We start from the raw sequence: 22667 nt of genomic DNA, 5'->3' as shown, positions 1-22667 counted from the left end.
AAGTTTGTGGATGAGAAAGAGTTCCCACGGATGATGGGGATATATGATTAAATGGGTCAACTCAGACTTGTGCCTCAGAGGTGGCAACAGAACAATTTAAGACAAAGGCTAAGATCAGCTGCTTCTGTCCTCCCTCTTGCAAGTTTATTGATTGCTATATAAACAAATAGGTCACCAAGAATAGCAATGAGGACTGAAGTCATTGTCCTATGGCAAGATGATTGTGTAAAAGACATTGTCTCTTTAATGGGATACTGAAGAGAGATGAAAAACAATTTTGAACAAGAAAGAGGTGCAGAAATTTATACAGTAACCACTGGTAACAGACTTTACTAAGTGACTGGAGGTGAAAAAGAAGTAGCCTTATATAGGATGGTCTGGTAAGTCAGAAATAGTTAAAAGGATTTCTTGTATACTGTGGTCCCTGCTTCTGGAAGATGGCCCTCTGGCTTTGTAGAAGTAACATTAATTGTTCTGGTGAAGGAAGGAAGGAAAGAAGGAGTACATGAAAGTAGGACCAGGACAGATAATGAAGACCTGTAAGTTGAAATTAGAAGCTTTGTTTTTCTCTCGTTCCTAAAGCACGGACATCTTAATTTTAAGCTAGTTCATTGTCTGACCAAGAAGCATCCAAAGATGCCATCTACAGAATAAGGAAGAACTGCTATTTGGCAGAAAGAGAATTAATGGTAATTTAGGTACAAGTGATCACAACTTGATTACATTTCTAATGTGCAAACAGAATAAAGCCTAAACCAGTGATATATATTTTTATTTGATGCTTTAAAACGGTCAATTTCACAAAGTTGAAAACAATTATGAGCTGAATTAGATGCAAGGAAGAATTTAATCAGAAAAATGTGAATAATTGGGAATTGTTTAAGAATGCTTTACTAGTTGCCCAAAAAAGCCACAATCAGAAGGCCATATTGATTAAAACAACAACTTGGTTTAAATGGGAAGTGAAGGCAATTCTAAAAATTTTTTAAAAAATATTATAAATGGATGAAAGGGGAAGTTAACAGTAAGAAATACAAATCAGAAGCTAGGACTTGTATAAAAATGGTAAGGGAAGAAAAGGGACACAAGGCAAAATCTATGGCCAGCTGGATTAAAGGAGTTTTTAAAGTCAATTAAGAACAAAAAGAATCTTAACAATGGTATTAAGAACATAAGAACAGCCATACTGGGTCAGACCAAAGGTCCATCTAGCACAGTATACTTTCTTCTGACAGTGGCCAATGCCAGGTTCTTTAGAGGGAATGAACAAAACAGGTAATCATCAAGTGATCCATCCCATGTCACCCATTCCCAGCTTTTGGCGAACAGAGGTTCGGGACACCATCCCTGCCCATCCTGGCTAATAGCGATTGAGAGACCTATCCTCCATGGATTTATGTATTTTTTTTTTAACCCTTTTATAGTCTTGGCCTTCGCAACATCTTTTTGCAAAGAGTTCCACGGGTTGACTGTGCGTTGTGTGAAAAAATACATCCTGTTTTAAACTTGCTGCCTATTAATTTCATTTGGTGACCCCTCTTATCCCATGCCAGCTTGCTTTGCTTAAGAGCCTGTGGTGAGGGACCTTATCAAAGGCTTTCTGAACATTTAAGTACACTATATGTACTGGATCCCCCAGTCCACATGCTTGTTGACCCCCTCAAAGAATTCTAGTAGATTGGCGAGGCATGATTTCCCTTTACAAAAACAATGTTGACTCTTCCCCAACAAATTATGTTCATCTAGGTGTCTGAAATTTTGTTCTTTACTATATTTTCAACCAGTTTGCCTGGTACTGAAGTTAGGCTTAGCGGCCTGTAATTGCCAGGATCAATTCTGGGGCCCTTTTTAAAAATTGACATCACATTAGCTATCCTCCAGTCATCTGGTAGAGAAGCTGATTTAAACGATAGGGTACAGACTACAGTTAATACTTCTGCAATTTCACATTTGAGTTCCTTCAGGACTCTTGGGTGAACACATTCTGGTCCTGGTGACTTATTACTGTTTAGTTTATCAATTTATTCCAAAACCTCCTCTACTGACACCTCAATCTGGGACAGTTCCTCAGATTTGTCACCTAAAAAGAATGGCTCAGGTTTGGGAATCTCCCTCACATCCTCAGCCGTGAAGACCAATACAAATAATTCATTTAGTTTCTCCACAATGGCCTTATTGTCCTTGAATGCTCCTGTAGCATCTTGATCGTCCAGTGTGGCATTGGTTGTTTAGCAGGCTTCCTACTTCTGATGTACTTAAAAAAAAATTTGTTATTACTTTGAGTCTTTTGCTAGCTGTTCTTCAAATTCAAATTCTTTTTTGGCCTTCACTTGCCACAGTTTATGCTCCATTCTATTTTCCTCAATAGAATTTAACTTCCACCTTTTAAAGGATGCCTTTTTGCCTCTAACCGCTTCGTTTACATTGTTGTTTAGCTACGTTGGCACTTTTTTGGTCCTTTATGTTTTTTAATCTGGGGTATACATTTAAGTTGAGTCTCTATTACGGTGTCTTTAAAAAGTTTCCATGCAGCTTGCATGGATTTCACTTTGGGCACTGTACCTTTTGATTTCCGTTTAAACTAACTTCCTCATTTTTGTGTAGCTCCCCTTTCTGAAATTAAATGCTACTGTGGTGGACAAGCTATATTCACCTCTTGGACCAGATCCTGTGCTCCACTTAGGGCTAAGTCAAGAATTACCTCTCCTCTTCTGGGTTCCAGGATTAGCTGCTCCAAGAAGTAGTCATTTAAGGTGTCAAGAAACTATATCTGTGCATCCCATCTTGAGGAGAAATGTACCCAGTCAACATGGGGATAGTTGAAATCCCTCATTATTAATTATTATTATTATTTCAATTGTATCGCCTCTCTAATTTCCCTGAGCATTTCTCAGTCACTATCAGCATCCTTGGTCAGGTGGTCAGTAATATATCCCTACTGCTATACTCTTACTATTCAAGCACAGAATTACTATCCATAGAAATTGTATGGTACAGTTTGGTTCATTTTAAGATTTTTATTTCATTTGACTCTACACTTTCTTTCACATATAGCACCACTCCCCCACCAGCACTACCTGTTCTGTTGTTCTATACACAAAATATATTTTGTGTATATTTCGATATATGGTCCACTACTAGATGGAAATGGTAGAATTATCAATAATAATGCAGAAAAAGCAGAAGTGTTTAGTAAATATTTCTCTTCTGTACTTGGGGGGAAAAAGATGATTTAGTCGTATCATATGATAACACTCTTTCCATTCCACTAGTATCTCAGGAGAATTTTCGACAGCAGCTACTAAAGTTAAACATCTTTAAGTCTGGATAATTTGCAACAAAGTTTCAAAAAGGCTGGCTAAGGAGCTTGCTGAACCAATAATGTTGATTTTCAATAAGTCTTGGAAAACCAGAGAAGTTCAGACAACTGGAAGCAAGGTAATGTTGTGCCACATATTTAAAAAGGGTAAAAAGGATGACTTGGGTAATTATAGCCTACCAATCTGACATTCATAATGGGCAAGATGATGGAGCAACTGATACAGGACTTGATTAATAAAGAATTAAGGAGGTAATATAATTAATGCCAGTCAAAATGGGTTTATGGAAAATAGATCCTGTCAAACTAACCTGTTATTTTCTTCCTGAGATGATGAGTTTGGTTGATAAAGGTAATGGTGTCAATGTAACATACTTATACTTCTGTAAGGTGGTTAACTTGGTACAGCATGACATTTTGATTAAAAACTAGAAGGATATAAAATTAACCCAATACACTATAAATGGATTCAAAGCTGTTTAACTGATAGGCCTCAAAATGTAACTGTAAATGGGGAATCATCGAGTGAGAGTGTTTCCAGCAGGGTCCCTCAGGGATTGGTTCTTAGCCCTACACTATTTAACATTTTTAATAATGACCTGGAAAAAATATAAAATCATCACTGATAAAGTTTGTAGATGACACAATAATTGGGGGGAAGTGGTGAATAACAAAGAGTATAGGTCACCAGTACAAAGCAATATAGACCACTTGGTAAAGTCGGTAGAAGCAAACAGTGCATGTGTTAATGTGGCTAAATGTAAACATATACATTAGAGAAAAGAATGTAAGCCATACTTGCAGGATGGGGGACTCTATCCTGGGAAGAAGCAACTCAAAAAAATTTGGGCATGATGGCAGATGATCAGCTGCACATGAGCTCCCAGTGCAATGCTGTAGCCAAAGAGTGCTAATGCAATCCTGGGGTGCATAAACAGGGGAATCTCAAGTAAGAGTAGAGATGTTATTTCACCTAAGTATTTGGCACTAGTGCAACTGCTATTGGAGTACTGTGTCCAGTTCTGGTGTCCACTATTCAAGATGGAAGTTGGTAAACTGAAGATGACTCAGAGAAGAGCCATGAGAATGATTAAAGGATTAGAAAACTTGCCTTATAGTGATAGAGAAAAGGAGCTCAATCTATTTAGCTTAACAAAAAGAAACAGTTAAAGAATGATCTGATTACAGTCTATAAGTATCTATATGAGGAATAAATATATGTCATAATGGGCTCTTCAATTTCAAAAAGAAAGGTATAAAATGATCCCATGGCTGGAATTTGAAGCTAGACAAAGGTAGAAACGAGGCGCAAATTTTTAAATGAGGGTAATTAAACCACTGGAAAAACTTACCAAAGGTTGTGGTGGATTCTCCATCAGTGTCAATTTTAAATCAAGAGTGGACATTTTCCTAAAAGTTATGCTCTATGAATTATTTTGGGGGAGTTGCATGGCCTGTATTATACAGGAGGTCAGACTAGATGATCACAGTGGTTCCTTCCAGCCTTGGAATCTATGAATTTAAGAACTCTGCAGGCTACAGTTAGCACAGCCAGGGATTTAACCAAAAGGCGGTTTTCATTCAAATATTTTGAAAATATATCAAAGTAGATGGTCTTCATAGGCAGGAGATATAAAGCACAAGATGCCAAAGGTTCAAAGGGCAGCTCCATTAACACAGATGAGCTCCCCATCCAACATCACCAGCATCTTGGCAGATAGACTTATATCTCTATCCTTAACTGAATTCCTTTACAGACTGTATTCTTGGTCTAACTATATACTTTGTTTGTTCAATACACACAGTAAACAGAGATAACAATGAGCAATATAAAAACTAAAAAAATGGAGACTGCAGCTCTATTCCTTATACTGTGGACATGCAGAGAAAGGAGCAGATTATGGAGGAAAGTTAGACTATTTATAATTCCCAGTCCACAGGCTTTTTCTTCTCATTGATTTTGTCATCAGTGAACGTTTTTGCCATTGAACTAGGAGATGCTCGATGCAGTAGGACAATCTCTGCAATCTCAAAGGGATGGATTAATGTCCTGGATGCATTGATATTTCTGGAAAATCTAATAATTTAAGGGAAAAATCAGGATCTTTTATAAGCCAATAAGAGTAATAACTCTCTGTATAGTTTAAATCATGGCTTAATTTAGCTATAGCTAGCACTAATAAATCTCTAATCTTCAAGCAGATCAAGACTATTATGAAACTGACTTCTAGAAATAATGGGTTTGGCAAAATGATATCAGACCAGTGTTTTGGTAATAGTGAACTCAGTGTTGACTTTTGGGAAGAAATTGGATAGAACACAGAGTACTATCTTCTGTTGATGGAATGTAAAGTATTATTATTTTATAACAGTTCTCCAAGTTCGGGCATCATCCTGTCAGAAACAAAAGGCATGAGAAAGGCCACACTGAAGAACAGGAAGTAGAATACCACCTCTTGGAATGGTTTAAATGTTTTTTTGGTTAAAGAATAGAGTACCAGCTTGAGCATCTATATGAGAAACATCTTAATTTCTGGGGGTTTCAATAACATTCATGTATTTTAAAAATCTCTTGACATGTGAGCAAACTCCAAAGTCTGGAGTTATCTGAATTCAGCATAATACCCAAGGATGAAGCTACTGAATTAGTGGACACCCAAACACTAGACCATATTGGAAAAGTAAAATCTGCAAAATGCTTAGGATGCTGTAGACTTCATGCATTAGGTTATGATGTTTACCTGAGTGTCTTACATATATTAATGGTGTTAGCCTTTGTCATTGTGAGGTTTAATGCTGCTGGATTTGGAGGAAGCATTAAGTCCAGAGAAAAGGTCATAGCTGAATAAAAATAGCAAACAGCATCTTCTTACCCCATCTGGGAACCACAGCCTGGGTCACCAGTTTGGTGCCACAGGTAGCACCCTGGCCCTTTCCTGTCAGACCAGTATTCTTCAACAGTCCAGTCCAGTTTAACGGTCAAGAAGCTGAAGGGCATTATGATAAATGAAGTGGGGAGTGAGGGGGGCAGGGGAGCAGCTCCCTTTGATGGACACCCAGCCAGCCAGTTCGCTGTAAAATCCCTCTTGGTAGCTGTTCTCTACTTGCTTTACCTGTAAAGGGTTAAAAAAAGTCCCCCAGGTAAAGTAAAAAGAAAGGGGGCTGTGCACTAGCTTCCCACCAATGTTTTCAGCCACCCCAGGACGGACAGAACGTGCGTACCACTCCATTAACACAGGCGATGCTTGCCCAATTGGAGCCCAACCCTACTGGATGGCTCCTCAAGCCAAAACCGCAATAAAAAGGGAGATCAAGGACATGTTACAGATGGGTGTAATCCGCTCCTCTGAGAGTGCATGGGCATCTCCAGTGGTTTTGGTTCCCAAACCAGATGGGGAAATTCACTTTTGTGTGGACTACTGTAAACTAAATGCTGGAACTCGCCCAGAAAACTATCCAATGCCATGCCAGATGAGCTATTGGAGAAACTGGGACATACCCAGTTCATCTCCACCTTAAACTTAACTAAGGGGTACTGGCAAGTGCACTAGATGACCCAGCCAAGGAAAGGTCAGCCTTCATCACCCATGCAGGGCTGTAAGAATTTAATGTGCTCCCTTTCGGACTGCAAAATGGACCCACCATCTTCCAAAGATTGGAACATGATCTTCTGGCTGGATTTGGGGAATTTGCCATCGCCTACCTCAACGATGTGGCTCTATTCTCAGATTCATGGGCAGAACACCTGGAATACCTCCAAGTTGTCTTCCAGTGCATAAGAGAGGCAGAATTAACCGTTAAGGCCTTGAACGTCAGGTGGGTCAAGGTACTATCAACCCCCTAAGGCTAAGATAAATGCTAACCAAAATTGGCCTGTCCCTAAGTCAAAGAAGCAGGTCCAATCCTTCTTGGGCTTGGCCGGGTATTACTGACCGTTTGTACCAAACTACAGCCAAATTGCCACCCCCAATGACAGACCTGACCAGGAAAAAACAACCAAATGCTGTTCAGTGGACTGAGAAGCGTCAGAAAGCCTTTAACCAGCTTAAGGCGGCCCTTACGTCTGACCCTGTACTGATGGCTCCGGACTTCAACTAACCATTCGTCGTAACCACAGATGCATCTGAGCGTGGTGTGGGAGCAGTTTTAATGCCGGAAGGACCAGATCAACAATTCCATCCTGTTGTGTTTCTGAACAAAAAAATTTCTGAGAGGGAAAGCCACTGGTCAGTCTCAGAAAAAGAATGTTGTGCCATTATGTATGCTCTGGAGAAGCTACGTCCATATATTTGTTCCACCTGCAGACTGACCATGCTGCACTGAAGTGACTTCACACAGTCAAAGTGACTAACAAAAAACTTCAGTAGAGTTTAGCTCTTCAAGACTTTAATTTTAAATTACAACACATTTCAGGAGCCTCTAACGAAGTGGCTGATGCACTCTCCTGGGAAGGTTTCCCAGAATCAGCGGGGTAAAAATGCACCCGCATTCTAAGTCATTGTTGTCCTTGAAATGGAAAAAGTACTGCTTGGTTATTCATATAATTATTAGTAAAATTAGAGGTGCACGTATTTTATTAACTCTGCTTCCTAAACCTCTGGGAAGAAATTCCAGACGGCGTGGACCTGACCTGAACCAGGCTGGCCAGCACCATCTGTGATTTGGGGTGTGTGAGATAAACGAAGTGGAGGGAGTAGCTCCCTTTGATATACACACAGCCAGCTAGCTGTAAAAATCCTCTTGGTAGCTGTTCTCTACTTGCTGTACCTATTAAAAGAGTTAAAAAGTCCCCGAGGTAAAGAAAAAAAAAAAGTGGGCACCTGACCCAAAGAGCCAATGGGAAGGCTAGAACTTTTTTAAATTGGGAAAGAAAACTTTCCCTTGGTCTGTTGCTCTCTCTGGACTGAAGAGACGGGCAGCAGGAATGCTGCATAAAGTTTTAACCAGATATGAAAACCATCAGATCGTATTTAGAACTTTCAACAACCCAAATATGTAAGTAAATTAGGAATGTTTAGAAAGACGCGATTGGGTTTATTTCTAAGGCTTGTGAAATCCTCTGTGCTAACCCCAGATGCTTTTGTTTGCTTGTAACCTTTAAGCTAACCCACAGGAAAGCTATTTTGGGTGCTTAATTTTTGAAATTGCTCTTCTAAAAATCTAGCAAAAGCCTAAGTTCCAGATGTATTTTCTTCCTTTTTGTTTTTAATAAAATTTACCTTTTTTAAGAACAGGATTGGATTTTTGGTGTCCTAAGAGGTTTGTACATGTTGTTTGATTAGCTGGTAGCAACAGCTAATTTCCTTTGTTTTTTTCTCAGATCTTCCCCGTGGGGAGGAGGGGGCAGGCTTGAGGGTACCCCACAGGCAGGAATTCCCAAATGCTCCTTCCTGGGTCCAAAGGGTTTTTTGCATGAGTGGTGGCAGCGTTTACCAAGCCAAGGTCAGAGAAAAGCTGAAACCTTGGGAGTTTGATACAAGCCTTGAGTGGCAAGTATTAATTTTTAAAATCCTTACGTGCCCCCACCTTCTGTACTCAAAGTGACAGAGCGGAGATTCAGCCTTGACAGGCATATTCATCCAGTATTGTGACTCCCCAGACTCTGCTCCTGCATCTCTTCCTTTGACAAAGCAACTGGGGGAGGGCCTTATGATTCTCCTCTGTGACGAACATGGTAATTCCCAGCTCTCCTATGGCTACATTTATATGAGAAAATTGCACCTGAAGCAACAGTACAATCTATCCTTATTAACCACCCTGCTTCAGGTGTACACAGTGTGCCCATCCTCATATAACACTTATTGCAAGTGTTGCAGGGCCTATAGATTGTTGCATCTATCCCACAATTCCTGGCACAGTTCCCTGGAGCAACTGTATAAATATTATAGGCAGAACTGGTAGCAATACCAAAAGTAAAAATCGCCTAACACTTTCCATTAGTTGCTTACATTTAACTTTGCTAAACATCAACCATTTGGGCTGAATTTTCCATGCTGGATGGCTAAATGTTCTTAGAATATTTCATCAAAAAGTATAAGGTGTTTCTCAGAGCAAGGCTGGAAAGAATTGTGTTGTTTTGCCCATCTTGAAAAATTCTTACAAACATTTCACTAAGACACTAGCATCTCCATGCTTTAGAGCAGGGATGTGAAACTGGAGGGTATGGTGTAAGGTGGTGCTGCCCTGGTATCAGGAATATGCCTTTTGCTGCTCTCATGAAAAAAAACTGCCCAAATCTGGCCAAATTATAAATCTAAAAAAAAAAAAAAAAAAAAAAAAAACCCCTGCAGTTCACACATACTCACTTGAGACTGTTTGGTAGAAACAGTCAATGAAGATTTTGTCTGTACTGGGCTTGCACCAGGGCTGCAGGTAGCGAGCAGGATTTTCCCTGCAATTGCTCTGCTCAGCCATCAGGGGCCACCATGGTGTTTGGCACAGGAAATGAGAGGAGAGAGTCTATCTCCTGTGCTATCAATGCTTCTGGTTGCTGGTGCCCAGGAGAAATGAACAATGCATTTTGAATGAAACACAGAGGGTGAGAGCAGAGCATAGGTAGTGAGGGGAGTTGCATCCATGTGGAAAAAATAGTATCATGATGATTCTATAATTAAAGACTGTATCTTAATGCATATGCACAAGGGGACCCTAATCTCAGAGTTGCAAATGCCATGGCAGAATCACCAACCTTTCCCTCAGGACTGCTGCTGGACCAAATTCAGGCCTGGAGACCCAAGGGAACTATTCTGACTAGTGCCACCTCTTTGGGCAGTGGTGCTATATTCACCCTCTTCATATCTCCATCCCTCCCATCTCTCAACAAAATACTGAGTTTTTACTGAGAGCTTTGGCCTAAAACAGCACCTCTTACTATACTGTACTAGAAGGAAAGCAGTACCTTGAGTCAGACAGCGGCAAAAAGGATATCCCAGATCTCTTCCTACACTGTTTCTATAAAGGTAACCTAACAAGTCTATAAAAACAAACTGCGAGACTGAGATACAATTTAATAAGTAAGTTATATCAGCATCCCCCAATAATAAAAATACCAACAGAGAAAGGTTGTAAGGACAGATGCAGGTAAAAATGGAAGAGATATGGTAAATTAGGCAGGAAAAAATGAAAAAAGCCAGACGAAAGGCTGGGATTGATACAACAGTTAATTGTATATCTATATCATGATGGTCTCCAGTCATAAAACTTAAGTTGTCTCTGATATTTCCTTAATGTTCCACACCAGCTCGAACATAATGAGCCAAATATCCAAAAAGAACTTATTACCAATCCTAACATCTTGTCTACCTCCTGCCTCCTTCAATCTATTCAAAATCCCATTGCCCGTCGTCACTATGCCATCATTCCACCCAATTCCCTTTATTAGCGTCTTTAAAAAACAAACCACACAACACTCCACGCCCCCCCACAAAACACAAATTCAAGCTCCTTGTCCTTACTTTCAATGTTCTGCAATATCTCATCCCTACATATACAGAATCTCCATTTAAAACTTCCTCATACACGTCTACTAAATTTCTATCCTTACTTTTCCCTTCATCTTTTCCTGTTCGGACTTTGTGCTTCCTTGCATACTGCCCTCTGTGCTTGGAACACCATCTACTTATCCACCAGTATCTTCTCTCCCTCCCTTTCATGCTTCTAAATCTTATTTCTTCAATAAAGTTATCATACACTGGTTTCCTCGCTTTCTTAGCGACCAAACAGGTGTAATATATACTTCTCTCTTGTTAATGGTGCAAAAAGTAAATGAGGGAAGCAAGCAGTAGATCACACTTCAGCAGGTTTATGCTGCCCATTGGTGAGGTGGTTTAAGAGTTTTACTGTTCCAAAGGTTCCTGAATCACTAACAGTCACTGAGTGCATGGATCCAGGAGTGGGGATATTTAGCTTTTAGGGAAACATGGCACACAAACAAAAATGTTTTTTGAAAGAATTTTTTCAAAGTTTTCCCATGAGATTTCTGCAGCTGTTTAGAGAACCATTTGTTAATGCTGAAAAAAATACAGAAAAATCAATCATGCAATAACTGATTTTTTTGTACATGGATTTTAATAATCTACAATATAATTTATTTTAATGTATTGAATGCTACTTTGGATAGACAAACATTTTAAAATAGTGATTATTTTAAATTGTTCAGATTTGGACAATAAGACAATTCTACATGAAAACAATTTCAAAACAGCAGGATATTAAAGAAACAGATACAAAAGATTTACCTTGCTGAGTTTTCTGTTCTTGAGTTCTATTCACAGTGAGGTCTAGAGGGCTATCCTGTTCTTCCTGAAGGGAGTTTTCCGTTTGGTTCATTTGGATATTTTTACATATCAGACTTGGTTCAAATGATGAACCATTTCTATTCTCTTGAATTTTGCTACTTTTTGAAATGTATTCAATTGCAAACTGACGGATCATCTTTTTCATTAATTCCTGAGCAACTAGGGGAATGTTAGGATCACAGTTCTGAGGAAGATCTGGGGGGGGAAAAGAACACATGGAACATATGCATTAATATAAAAAAACAATTTTCTTTGATTATTTTTCTTTCAATAAATACTTAAGAAATTTAATCATTTTGGCCCAGATTTTGAATCCCTTTCTACCTTACTCCATCTGTAATTCTATGGAAATCAGTGAGATTACCTGGGAAGTAAGGTACTACTTAATGTAAGCAAGGGTGCCAGAATCCAGCCCTTTGATTTTTAAAATATACTGAGCTGAAATCTGTCTTGTAGACTTCTGGGTCTGTGGTTTCAGGTGTGAAAGGTGTTTAAACAAAAATAGTGCAAGTGAATTAAATAAAGCTATAAGTTACAGTGTAGTCCAAAAATGTTACTTTAAGAATGAACTTTTACTATAGCAAACAAAATATTTATTTTAAAAATGCAGTTTTACACACAATTAATCCTTAGTATTGATTGTTTTTCTGAGAATGTCAGAATATTCCAAAGATTAAGTTTGACAAAGAGCTGTTCCACTTACACATTAAGTTAATTTTCATTGTCCACATTGTCAATTCAGGATTGCGGAGACAAGCTGGTAAGAAGTCATTAGAAATGTCCCATACAAATTGTAGTTCTGTAATAAACTAACGTTGGATTTCTCAAATTTTTTCCATGTTCTAATAGAGAAACTATTGTCTTAGGGAACAATTTCCTTTCCCACTTTCAATTATGTGGCCATATCTCCTTTAATTTGTGTTCACATAACATCCCTATGGCAAAAACAGCAATTGCTTAATTTTTCCAACACAGAAAAGTAGTATTAGAAGTGTAACATATTTTAGCCATCTTTTAATACAGTTTACCAGCTGGAAAAAGGAAAAAAAGAGACAGCATCATGTGACTAGCCAGGTCTCATCAGATCACTCCGCAACTTTGCCATAGACCATAGTTTGAGAAACACCAAAATAACGTAAAATCCCACCTTCTGCTGTAATATAAAAGGTCTGCCAAATCAACAAAGCAAAAAAAAAAAAAAAAAATTAGCACTGAATAAGAATAGTTAGAAAGATTATCAAAATAGATCATTACTTCCTTATAGTTTCTACTCTTGCTGACATAAGATGAGTTTTCAATGCAATACACGGGATTTACTCTCAGATACAAAAATCATCCAATGGAGTTGAATGGCTAAATCTCCATATCCCATTCAACAATGAACCCTTACATGTCTGAATCGCATTTATTTTGACAAAAAAGATGGTTTCTATAGTTAATCTTAGTTTCATTATATGTTTTAATTGTGCTTTAAATATTCCAGCAATATTGCTGTACAGCAGCCCAAATGTCATGGCAAAGAGTGTGGGGAACCTTATAAAGCAGGATTACTTATCTTGTAATTCTGCTTCTCTGAAGATACAATTTTGGCAGAATTCTCACTTGCGCTTTTTAGCACAAGACAGGCACCACTCCCCAAGCTCTAAGATTTTTGGTCTCTAAGGGCAGCAGTAGTTGGCTAGGGCATCATACTCCTCTCTTCCACCCTCCTCCCCCTCTAACAACAGAAGTGGCACACAAGACCCAGGAATCTAACCACTGCCCTTTTTTGAGCTCACAGGTACTGAGTGTGCCAGAGAACTTTCATCGGCTTTGTCAAGACCATATCACTATCCTATGACACCATGAACTTTTTGATGGGGATTTCAATAGCGTCAAGCCTCTCAAAAATTTACAATAAGGGATGCAGAGAAACTGGTTTACTCTTCAACTAGGGTCCTGAGAAGCTGAAACGTCTGCCAAATGAACCTGGATGCAGTTACTGTGGTGTTTAAATTATTCTCAGACAGACGATTAAGCAGGTTTAATTAGTGGGGACTGAGGAATTTAAAGGGCTCAAACCCATGTGGGCCTACTACATCACTGAACTTTTACCTCTTACAAATTTTAAGTCCTCTAACAAATGGTTTCAAAGAGACCAGTATGACACAGTACTCCTACTCGGAGACAGCATGCTGATGAAGCTCTACTAAAAACCATCAGTGAGGGCTGTCAAGTTGGGATGGAGTATGGCATCCTGGTTCAGAGTAATCACCCATGGCGACCAGAAATGTTGGTGGGGCTGCGCCCACTATTCCCACACCTTCAGAGCTTCTGAATATCAAGGCATGATCCACTATCATCCTACCTGTGCATACAGAATGTGGGAATCAGAGTGCATTTGAATCAGCACTACTTTTAGAGATAGCAGATCTCTGAAAGTGCCTAATGTGTTTAGGACCACGCTCCTCTCCACAAGAATGATGTGCAACTGCTGTTCCGTGAGAGCCCAACTTCCTAAATATGGAATCCCTGAACGTGGGCTCAGCAGCACAGGTTGGCTGTATCCATTTTTCACTACAATTTGGAAGAGAAGTATTTGCAAGTCAATTCCTAACTGGCAATAGCTTGCTGGACTGCCACTAGGATCATGTCACTCAAGTGTGATGCACAAGTCCCTGTGATGCATATTTCAATGGGATCTTGGGATCAAATGAACTTGCTTCATATGGGGACTGTCCAGGGTACTACTAACACAGCTGCAGCAAGGAGATCGAACATTGACAGCATGGTCTGAGCTGTTCCACTGCTTATGCTTTCTCTAATTGGGGCTGTCTGGGATTCTGCCCTGAGCCAAAAAAAGGCATTCAGCTGAGCCATGTCTAGCATGGCTCCTACTTTCTCTTATTGTTTGCTGAGGAACTGAAGCCACTAGGGAGCATCATAAACTACTCAAACTACCCAGTAGTGAGGTGGAATTATTTCAATTGTGTCTTTGACCAGCCATCTGTCCAAGAAGGGGAACATGTGTGCTCCCAATTTAAAGGAGAATTAGGCAACCAGTGGCCATTGGGGATAACAAGCTCGCAAATTGCCTCTTCAGTGGGGCTTCTCTCTCTTTCCCCTCCTTCCCTTGTGAGAAGCTCAATGGACCCAACCACAAAATACAGAAAAAACAGAGTTGCCTTCAACTCTTATCTTCTCTATAGGAGTACCCACCCATTCCTCTCAGAGGTTCTATTAAGTACCTATTTGGCAGCTAGCAGAGAAGCAGACATACAGTCATCCATTCCTTTATGAAGGGTTCATGCTCCAGGAAACATTCAGAGCACACCCTGAGTGTTGTGTGGGAGCAGTGCACACACTGCTCCTTTCAAGGACATGAACCATGGGAAGTCGCCCAGAGGACATGAACCATGGGAAGCCTCCCCGGACTGGGCTAAAGGCCCAAGAGCAAGGAATGTAGTAGATAGAAGCCGGTAAATAAGAATATTAATCAAAGTCATATTATTCCTTTTGCTGTTTCCTTTTTGCTGGTGGAGTATGTAATGCGCAAGGATAGAGAGAGAATAAGAGAGGGTGGAAAAGCCGACACGAGAGACCAGCCTGCTTGCTTGCTAAAAGCTTTGTTTGTCTTGCATTTGAACCACAACACCTTTAACTTAGGCTGTTACTATCTTATTATCCACATCAATGACTGTCTGAAAATGATCCAATTCTAGTATTTGCCCTTGTGAAAGGACTCCACCAACACAGACACATTTTTCCAAAGCATGACCTGCACATTGGCTTTGAAGGCCCAATAGATCACAATACAAAAAGGCTATACCTGCCGATTTATAATTTCTTTGTCCATATTAATTCCATTTAGCAAAGCTTTTGACACGGTCTCCCACAGTATTCTTGTCAGCAAGTTAAGGAAGTATGGGCTGGATGAATGCACTATAAGGTGGGTAGAAAGCTGGCTAGATTGTCGGGCTCAACGGGTAGTGATCAATGGCTCCATGTCTAGTTGGCAGCCGGTATCAAGTGTAGTGCCCCAAGGGTCGGTCCTGGGGCCGGTTTTGTTCAATATCTTCATAAATGATCTGGAGGATAGTGTGGATTGCACTCTCGGCAAATTTGCGGATGATACTAAACTGGGAGGAGTGGTAGATACGCTGGAGGGGAGGGATAGGATACAGAAGGACCTAGACAAATTGGAGGATTGGGCCAAAAGAAATCTGATGAGGTTCAATAAGGATAAGTGCAGGGTCCTGCACTTAGGATGGAAGAATCCAATGCACCGCTACAGACTAGGGACCGAATGGCTAGGCAGCAGTTCTGCGGAAAAGGACCTAGGAGTGACAGTGGACGAGAAGCTGGATATGAGTCAGCAGTGTGCCCTTGTTGCCAAGAAGGCCAATGGCATTTTGGGATGTATAAGTAGGGGCATAGCGAGCAGATCGAGGGACGTGATTGTTCCCCTCTATTCGACATTGGTGAGGCCTCATCTGGAGTACTGTGTCCAGTTTTGGGCCCCACACTACAAGAAGGATGTGGATAAATTGGAGAGAGTCCAGCGAAGGGCAACAAAAATGATTAGGGGTCTAGAACACATGACTTACGAGGAGAGGCTGAGGGAGCTGGGATTGTTTAGCCTGCAGAAGAGAAGAATGAGGGGGGATCTGATAGCTGCTTTCAACTACCTGAAAGGGGGTTCCAAAGAGGATGGCTCTAGACTGTTCTCAATGGTAGCAGATGACAGAACGAGGAGTAATGGTCTTAAGTTGCAGTGGGGGAGGTTTAGATTGGATATTAGGAAAAACTTTTTCACTAAGAGGGTGGTGAAACACTGGAATGCATTACCTAGGGAGGTGGTAGAATCTCCTTCCTTAGAGGTTTTTAAGGTCAGGCTTGACAAAGCCCTGGCTGGGATGATTTAACTGGGAATTGGTCCTGCTTCGAGCAGGGGGTTGGACTAGATGACCTTCAGGGGTCCCTTCCAACCCTGATATTCTATGATTCTATGATCTCTGACCTGAGGTTTCTGGGGCCTGGTGCCATGTGTTTGACTCGTTTTTGCTTGAACCATAGTTGTGTTGGTCACCAGGTTCTTGTGGGAAGGGAGGAACACATGACTGATGCCATTCATTGGAAAGATAGACTTTTCCACAACTGTCTCCAAGAATGGAGCAGTGGTATAAGTTGCCTGTCACATTTCTGTCACCAGCAGCTGCAAGACAGATAGCAAGAAAAATGCAGCCCTACTGGACTTGGGTTTCTGACCCACATATCACAGCCCTTGAAAATTCCTGGACTTGCCCTATCTCAACATTTAGCGTGCTGCTTCTCCATGCTGGCATGTATTTGCTATCAGATGAGTTCTCCAGTTCTTCAGAATCCAGGTAACAATGACAGCACCCTGCCCCACCCAAATGTCTGAAGAACTAATGAGCTGATATGATGGTTTGGTCTTAAGTGTCAACACTACATTGGGATGCATCAACACACTGCGCAAAGAACACCGACACCAGAGGTGCCAAAACAGTACAAAAATAAGTTCAGGTTGCGCCAAGAAATCTGACAGCTCATGGTACAGCATTAGAGGGAACCACTGAAAGCAGTACTCCAACATCTGAAGGAGCCAAGTACTGCCATTCATGATTCCTAGCTCCATCTCAACCTCAAGCCCTGGAAACAAAAGGGAATCATGGATATCTGAATATAAAGCTGCCTGGAGTTGGGGGCTTCATCAGTGAAGCACAAGAGGTCAGCTGGCTATCTCTAGCCTCCTGCCAATGCTTCTTGTTCAGAGGCAATACCTTATCCGATGAGCAGGAGCTCAGTACCACTAATTTTCAGGCGCAAAGACTCCAAGGGTATGAGGGACTCTGCATGAAGTGCAGGGCACTTCAGTGGTGCTGTCATAAATTTTTAACGTTAGCAGCTGAAGACAACTAAGACTTATGGTTTGAGAATTTCTCTTTGGATACACTCTCAGTCAGTCTTAAGACACCTTCTAGAATCTCCAGGACTTCTCTGAGGAGACCCTGAAGGCAATCCACATGATGCCTGAATGGTTGGAGAGAGATGTAATACTCCCTACCACATTACAATCTAACACCCTGGCACAGGGCACAGCAAGCACACTTCTCTATTACTGATATTTTTCTGCCTCATGGACACTGACTCCATTAAGTAATCTTCCTAGCTCCTTAAGGGTAAAGGCAGTGGATGATATTTTGAAAAACAGAAAAACCACTCAGTGCAAATAGCTTTGTAATTTAGCGAACTCTGAAATGCAGACCAGAGCCAAAAAGACTTAAGGAAGCTTTGGGGGGGGGGGGGGGGGAACCAAAAACAAAAAACAAGGTGAAAAAGGTGAAGCAGCAGCAAGGCAACAAGTGTCAAAGTGATGAAACAACAGACATCAAGGCAAAAACGCTAATGCAAGGACAAAGTGGTGAAATTAAAGCACCGAAGCATCTAATAGAAATAAATGCCTACCTATGGAACTGAAGTTCCCAAACTAGAGCAAGAAAAGAACTACTGAAAAATGTAACAGTCAAAAAGTTAACAAACACAAAAAGATATCTGAAGTATGATCAACACTAAGCAGGCTACCAGCTGGAGCAGGGACGAGAGAGCGAAGTTCTTTTGCTGACACAGTCAAGAAAGAGCTGACTAGAAAAGAACTACAGATTCCTGGGTAATATGCAACCACCAGTGGAGACGGGAAGGTGAGGTGGCTTGCACCCCAACACACTCTCTGTGCCTTTAGGAACCACAAAAACTACAGAACTTGGAGAGTTCACCCTATGTTATGCTAGGGAGCACAAAAACCAGGAATGAAAAATCTGCCCATCTGGCATCTTTAGTGAAATACAATTACTATCAAAGTTGCTGAAATAACATAATAGTGGAGAGTAAGCTATGTAGCAATAATCTCTCTGTATCCACAAAATTACTGTTTTTTCCAATTTCAGAATCTTTACTGTTGATCATGTGTAAATCACACACTGACTGTTAGACCCCAGGTTGAATTTGCAAAGCTGGTAATTGCAGAAGTCATCTTTTCACTCAGTCTGAACACTGGAGATTCAAATTTCCCATCAAAACATTCTCTCAAATATTAGGCTTTAAAAAGAAAATCCCCTCTGAACATTTTCCAATTTTATATGACCTATGGAAAAAAATCCATTAAAATCAACCCAGATCTTCAACTGCCAGTTACTGTAAATTTACAGATTTAAACTTATTTACCATAAAAAGCTAATATATGGAGAATATGTGTGTGTGTGGAAGAGGCAGAACATGACTCAAGATTGCACATGACTTAATTATAAATAGTACTTTGAATTTCATATTTTATTATCTTTATACCTAAACATGGGACTACTTTATATTTGTTTTTCTACAATTCTTTAAAGAACTCTTGGGTCAATGCTAAACAAGCACATACAACTTATGTGTATGGGTGTATATATTTAACTGAAAGACCCACACAGAATCTAAAAATAAACCCTGAGGTGCTAATCACTTTGCTTACCAGTAGATGCTACTTTGGTTTCACATCATCAGGTCCAGATTTTTCTTATAAATAACATAACTTATCTAAGAGCTCTGCAGCTAAAAGGTTAAGTGAGAATCAGGCCACAAAGTTCTTGATAATAACTTTGAAAGACTGGGTTCAAGATCAGAGCTGTGTGAAATTCTGTATTTACACTCCTGAAAACATCACCCCTCTCAAATCCTGGTGAAAAATCTTCAAGAAACATGAATTTCTTTAGTCTAGACCAGATTTTAAAAATATCAGCAACTTCCTTGGGGACGATGTGCATCTCATACTCCCTATGTGTTCCTCCTCTGTTCATTTATGTACCCAACTCAACCCTGACTTAGTGAGATACCACAACTGAATCTGTTGGTAATCTGGCCACATCAGTGTTACTGAAATAATATATAGAGAGAGTGTGCACTATACTACTATTCTTTCTGAGACAGATCATATTTCTTTAACTTCTCAGATGGTGGAGGAATCATATAGACTAGAAAAACTTGTTTGGGGGAAAAGAATGAGAAACCTAGCTTTTCTTTTCAAATATGATATGGCAGGGAACTGATTAGAAGATATAATGAAGAAGATATAATGCCCAACAGCTCTTCAAGACAGGTTGAAGTGTTGTGGGTCTTGAGAGTGCTACCAGTCAATGAGAAAAATTCAAATGAAAACAATATGTGACCTTGGATTTATACAGGATTTTCAATCACATACTGTATACTTCTGTCAAGTAAAAATTTACTTATGCAAAAGTACTGAAATGTAATTTTTAAAAGTATGTTGATGAATACTGAAAAATATTTTTAAAAGATAAATTCAATAAAGGACTTGCTAGGTTGAAGTAATTAAATTACAATACATATGCCCCAGTTGCATTATATGACAAAGTCAAAAAATTATGTGTAACTGTGCTTATAAAACTGTATTTTTTTACAAATGAAAAAAATATTAAAAAGTTTAATATTCTACTTAGCAGAAGTGTTTCACTGTATGTACATAATAGTAACTAAATTTAGTGAATGTGAAAACAGTAAATATAATAAATACACTCTTGCAAAAAAAATAAACTGCATCTCTCTATATATAGTGCGGTTATGGAATTTTTTTTTTTAATCCTCAGTAGGTAGCACCAAATACGCTTTGGATGAACACCCTAGTAATACAGTGCAAAGATGTGTTTTATTATTTCTTAGGAAGTCATGACTATAGCTAAGAGCTATTTAAATAAAAAGAAAAGGAGTACTTGTGGCATTTAGACATGAAGTCAGGCCACCTATTTTTCCCAAATCACTGGGCAGCTGAGGATTTCCCCAGTATGTGTGTGTGCACCATTCCTCAGGCAGTGGAACAGTCCTTAAGAATTTGGCCTAACAGAAAGTAGCTCTGTGGTTGCTCTAACTTTTGCCCAGGGAGATGCAGGTCCCTCGCTGGTACTGGGACCAAAGTAGGTATTGCTCCCAGCTTCAGGAGTGTCAGTGAGGAGTAGTTGGAATTTTTCTGCCCATGATTTCTCAACATTCCAGTCCAAAATACAAGGGAAGACAATGATGGAGCTACTGAGTAACTGTAATTATTATTACTCTGTATTATAGTGGTTTTCAAGCTTTTTGTATTGGTGACCCCTTTCACACAGCAAGCCTCTGAGTGTGACCCCCTTTATAAATTAAAAATCGAAGAGATAATTTAATTTAATGGCGGCTCGGGGCTGTCAGCCCCATGGAGCTGACAGCTCATGACCCCCATGTAACCACCTTGTGACCCCTTAAGGGGTCATGACCCCCAGTTTGAGTCTCCCTGATGTATTATTTATTACTGTCTGGAGTCCCCAGCATCAAGACCGCCCCCATGTTCTAGGTGCTGTACCTATTAAACAAATGCTTGTACTAGCATGCCAAAAATGTTCAAGTCCATCTTCTAAGCTATACTATACAGGATCACTATACTGGGATGGCCCTTTGTAGAGAACATAGATGACTAGTTTAGTTGGTGGTTTGGATATACACACATTTTAGAAAGTCTACCGAGGGTGTGATGAGGTATACAAACCCCACATTGGGCACCACACAGTTAATAAACTATTATGGGCTCAGTCAGCCGCACCCCACTTGTGAGAGATGTCAGACTTGGAAGGAACAGCTTACGAGGGGAGATCAGAGCAGAGTTTGTTTGGAACAGACCAGAGAGGACCACAGGCCTCCAGCACTCAACTCCTGGAGAAAGGCTGGCTGAAGAAAAGAGCTTCTCAGATGAATGCTGATCCACTTTTAGTGGAACTATTGTTTTCTGTTAAGCTGTGGCCACAACTGGGCTCATAGGCTACCAGAAGCCCTCTGAAGAAAGGACCGGTTACTCGTCTTGTGCAGTTACTAGAGCTCTTTGAGATGTGCGTCCCCAGAAGGGTTCTCCACTTCATGTGCTCATGCATAGATGTGCTTTTGACTGAAGATTTTCAGTAGCAGTGTGTTTGGCCAATGCATGTTCTCCAGACATCCTCATGCCCCATACCAAGGATATGTAAAGCTGTGCAGGCGAACCACCCTCAATTCTTTCTCTGCTGCGAAGCCCCGCAAGAAGCAACTCCGAAACAGAGATGAAGGAAGGCAGGTTGTGGTGTGCCCGTAGGGATGCATATCTCAAGGAACTCCAGTTACTGCACAAGCTGAGCAACCTCTCCTTCTTCAAGTAGCATCCCTATGAGCAATCCAATTCAGCTGACTCCCGAGCAGTATTCCCAGAAGGATAAGGGAATTTTGGAGCTGGATCTAAGAGTGATGACAGAGCTGGATTGCCAATAGCAGCTTCTAATCTGGCAGCAAGTATAAAAGCATTGTTTGGGAAAAGTATGAATGAAGACCAAGTAGCAGCTCTGCAAATTCCTGCAACTGGAACTATTCTCAATAGCACCAAAGAAATAGACTGGGATCTTGTAAAATTAGTTAATGCTCTGGAAGGAGGTGGAACGTTAGCAGCCTCTCAGAAAAATATATCCTGAAATCAACCTTAAAACTCTCCAGCTGGAAACTGTGGATCCTTGGATATGTCCACAAATGAAACACTCTAGGAGACTTCCTAAATGGTTTAGTTCTGTCCAGATAGACGGCTAATGCCTTTCTAACATATATGTACGGAGGACAGCTCCCTCCCTACATTGCTGTGGTTTGTGGGGAGGGGAAAAAAGACTAATGAAAAACTTGGTTACCTAACATGAATGTTAAAAGATATTTAGGTAGGGACTTAGGATGCTGTAACAATTATTTTTCTCTGAAGAATACTGTAAAGGGTGAATCTGCCACTAATGAACCCATTTCTCCTGCTCTCTGGGCAGAATTAATGGCCACCAAGGAGGATGTCTTCATCGACAAATGAAGCAACAAACATTTAGCCATCGGTTCAAACAGATGTTTCATGAAATAATTAAGAACCAAGTTCGAATTCCATGCAGGAGTAGACTTTCTAACTTGTCGGAAAAAATTAATCAGCCCCTTGATCAATCTTATTTGGGCATAAGCTTTCATGGGTAAAAAACCCA

The 22667-nt window shown here is 40.3% G+C and overlaps 1 protein-coding gene across 14 annotated transcripts in view; it reads right to left on the bottom strand.

Moving 5' to 3' along the window:
* The window catches only part of LCORL (ligand dependent nuclear receptor corepressor like), a 182311-nt gene that overhangs the window by 56053 nt on the left and 103591 nt on the right, over positions 1-22667 (bottom strand). For 12 of the 14 annotated variants that reach the window (XM_073342419.2, XM_073342418.2, XM_073342415.2 and 9 more), the window contains one exon: positions 11557-11811. In XM_073342419.2, the coding sequence (XP_073198520.2) occupies positions 11557-11811 (255 nt within the window). Of the gene's footprint in view, positions 1-11556; positions 11812-12319; positions 15762-22667 lie in introns of those variants that run through there. The other 2 variants (XM_073342425.2, XM_073342429.2) reach the window with 2 other exon arrangements.

This window comes from Lepidochelys kempii, chromosome 4, assembly GCF_965140285.1.
Source record: "Lepidochelys kempii isolate rLepKem1 chromosome 4, rLepKem1.hap1, whole genome shotgun sequence".
Taxonomy (NCBI): domain Eukaryota; kingdom Metazoa; phylum Chordata; order Testudines; family Cheloniidae; genus Lepidochelys; species Lepidochelys kempii.
This window is presented reverse-complemented; position numbering and strand designations above follow the sequence as displayed.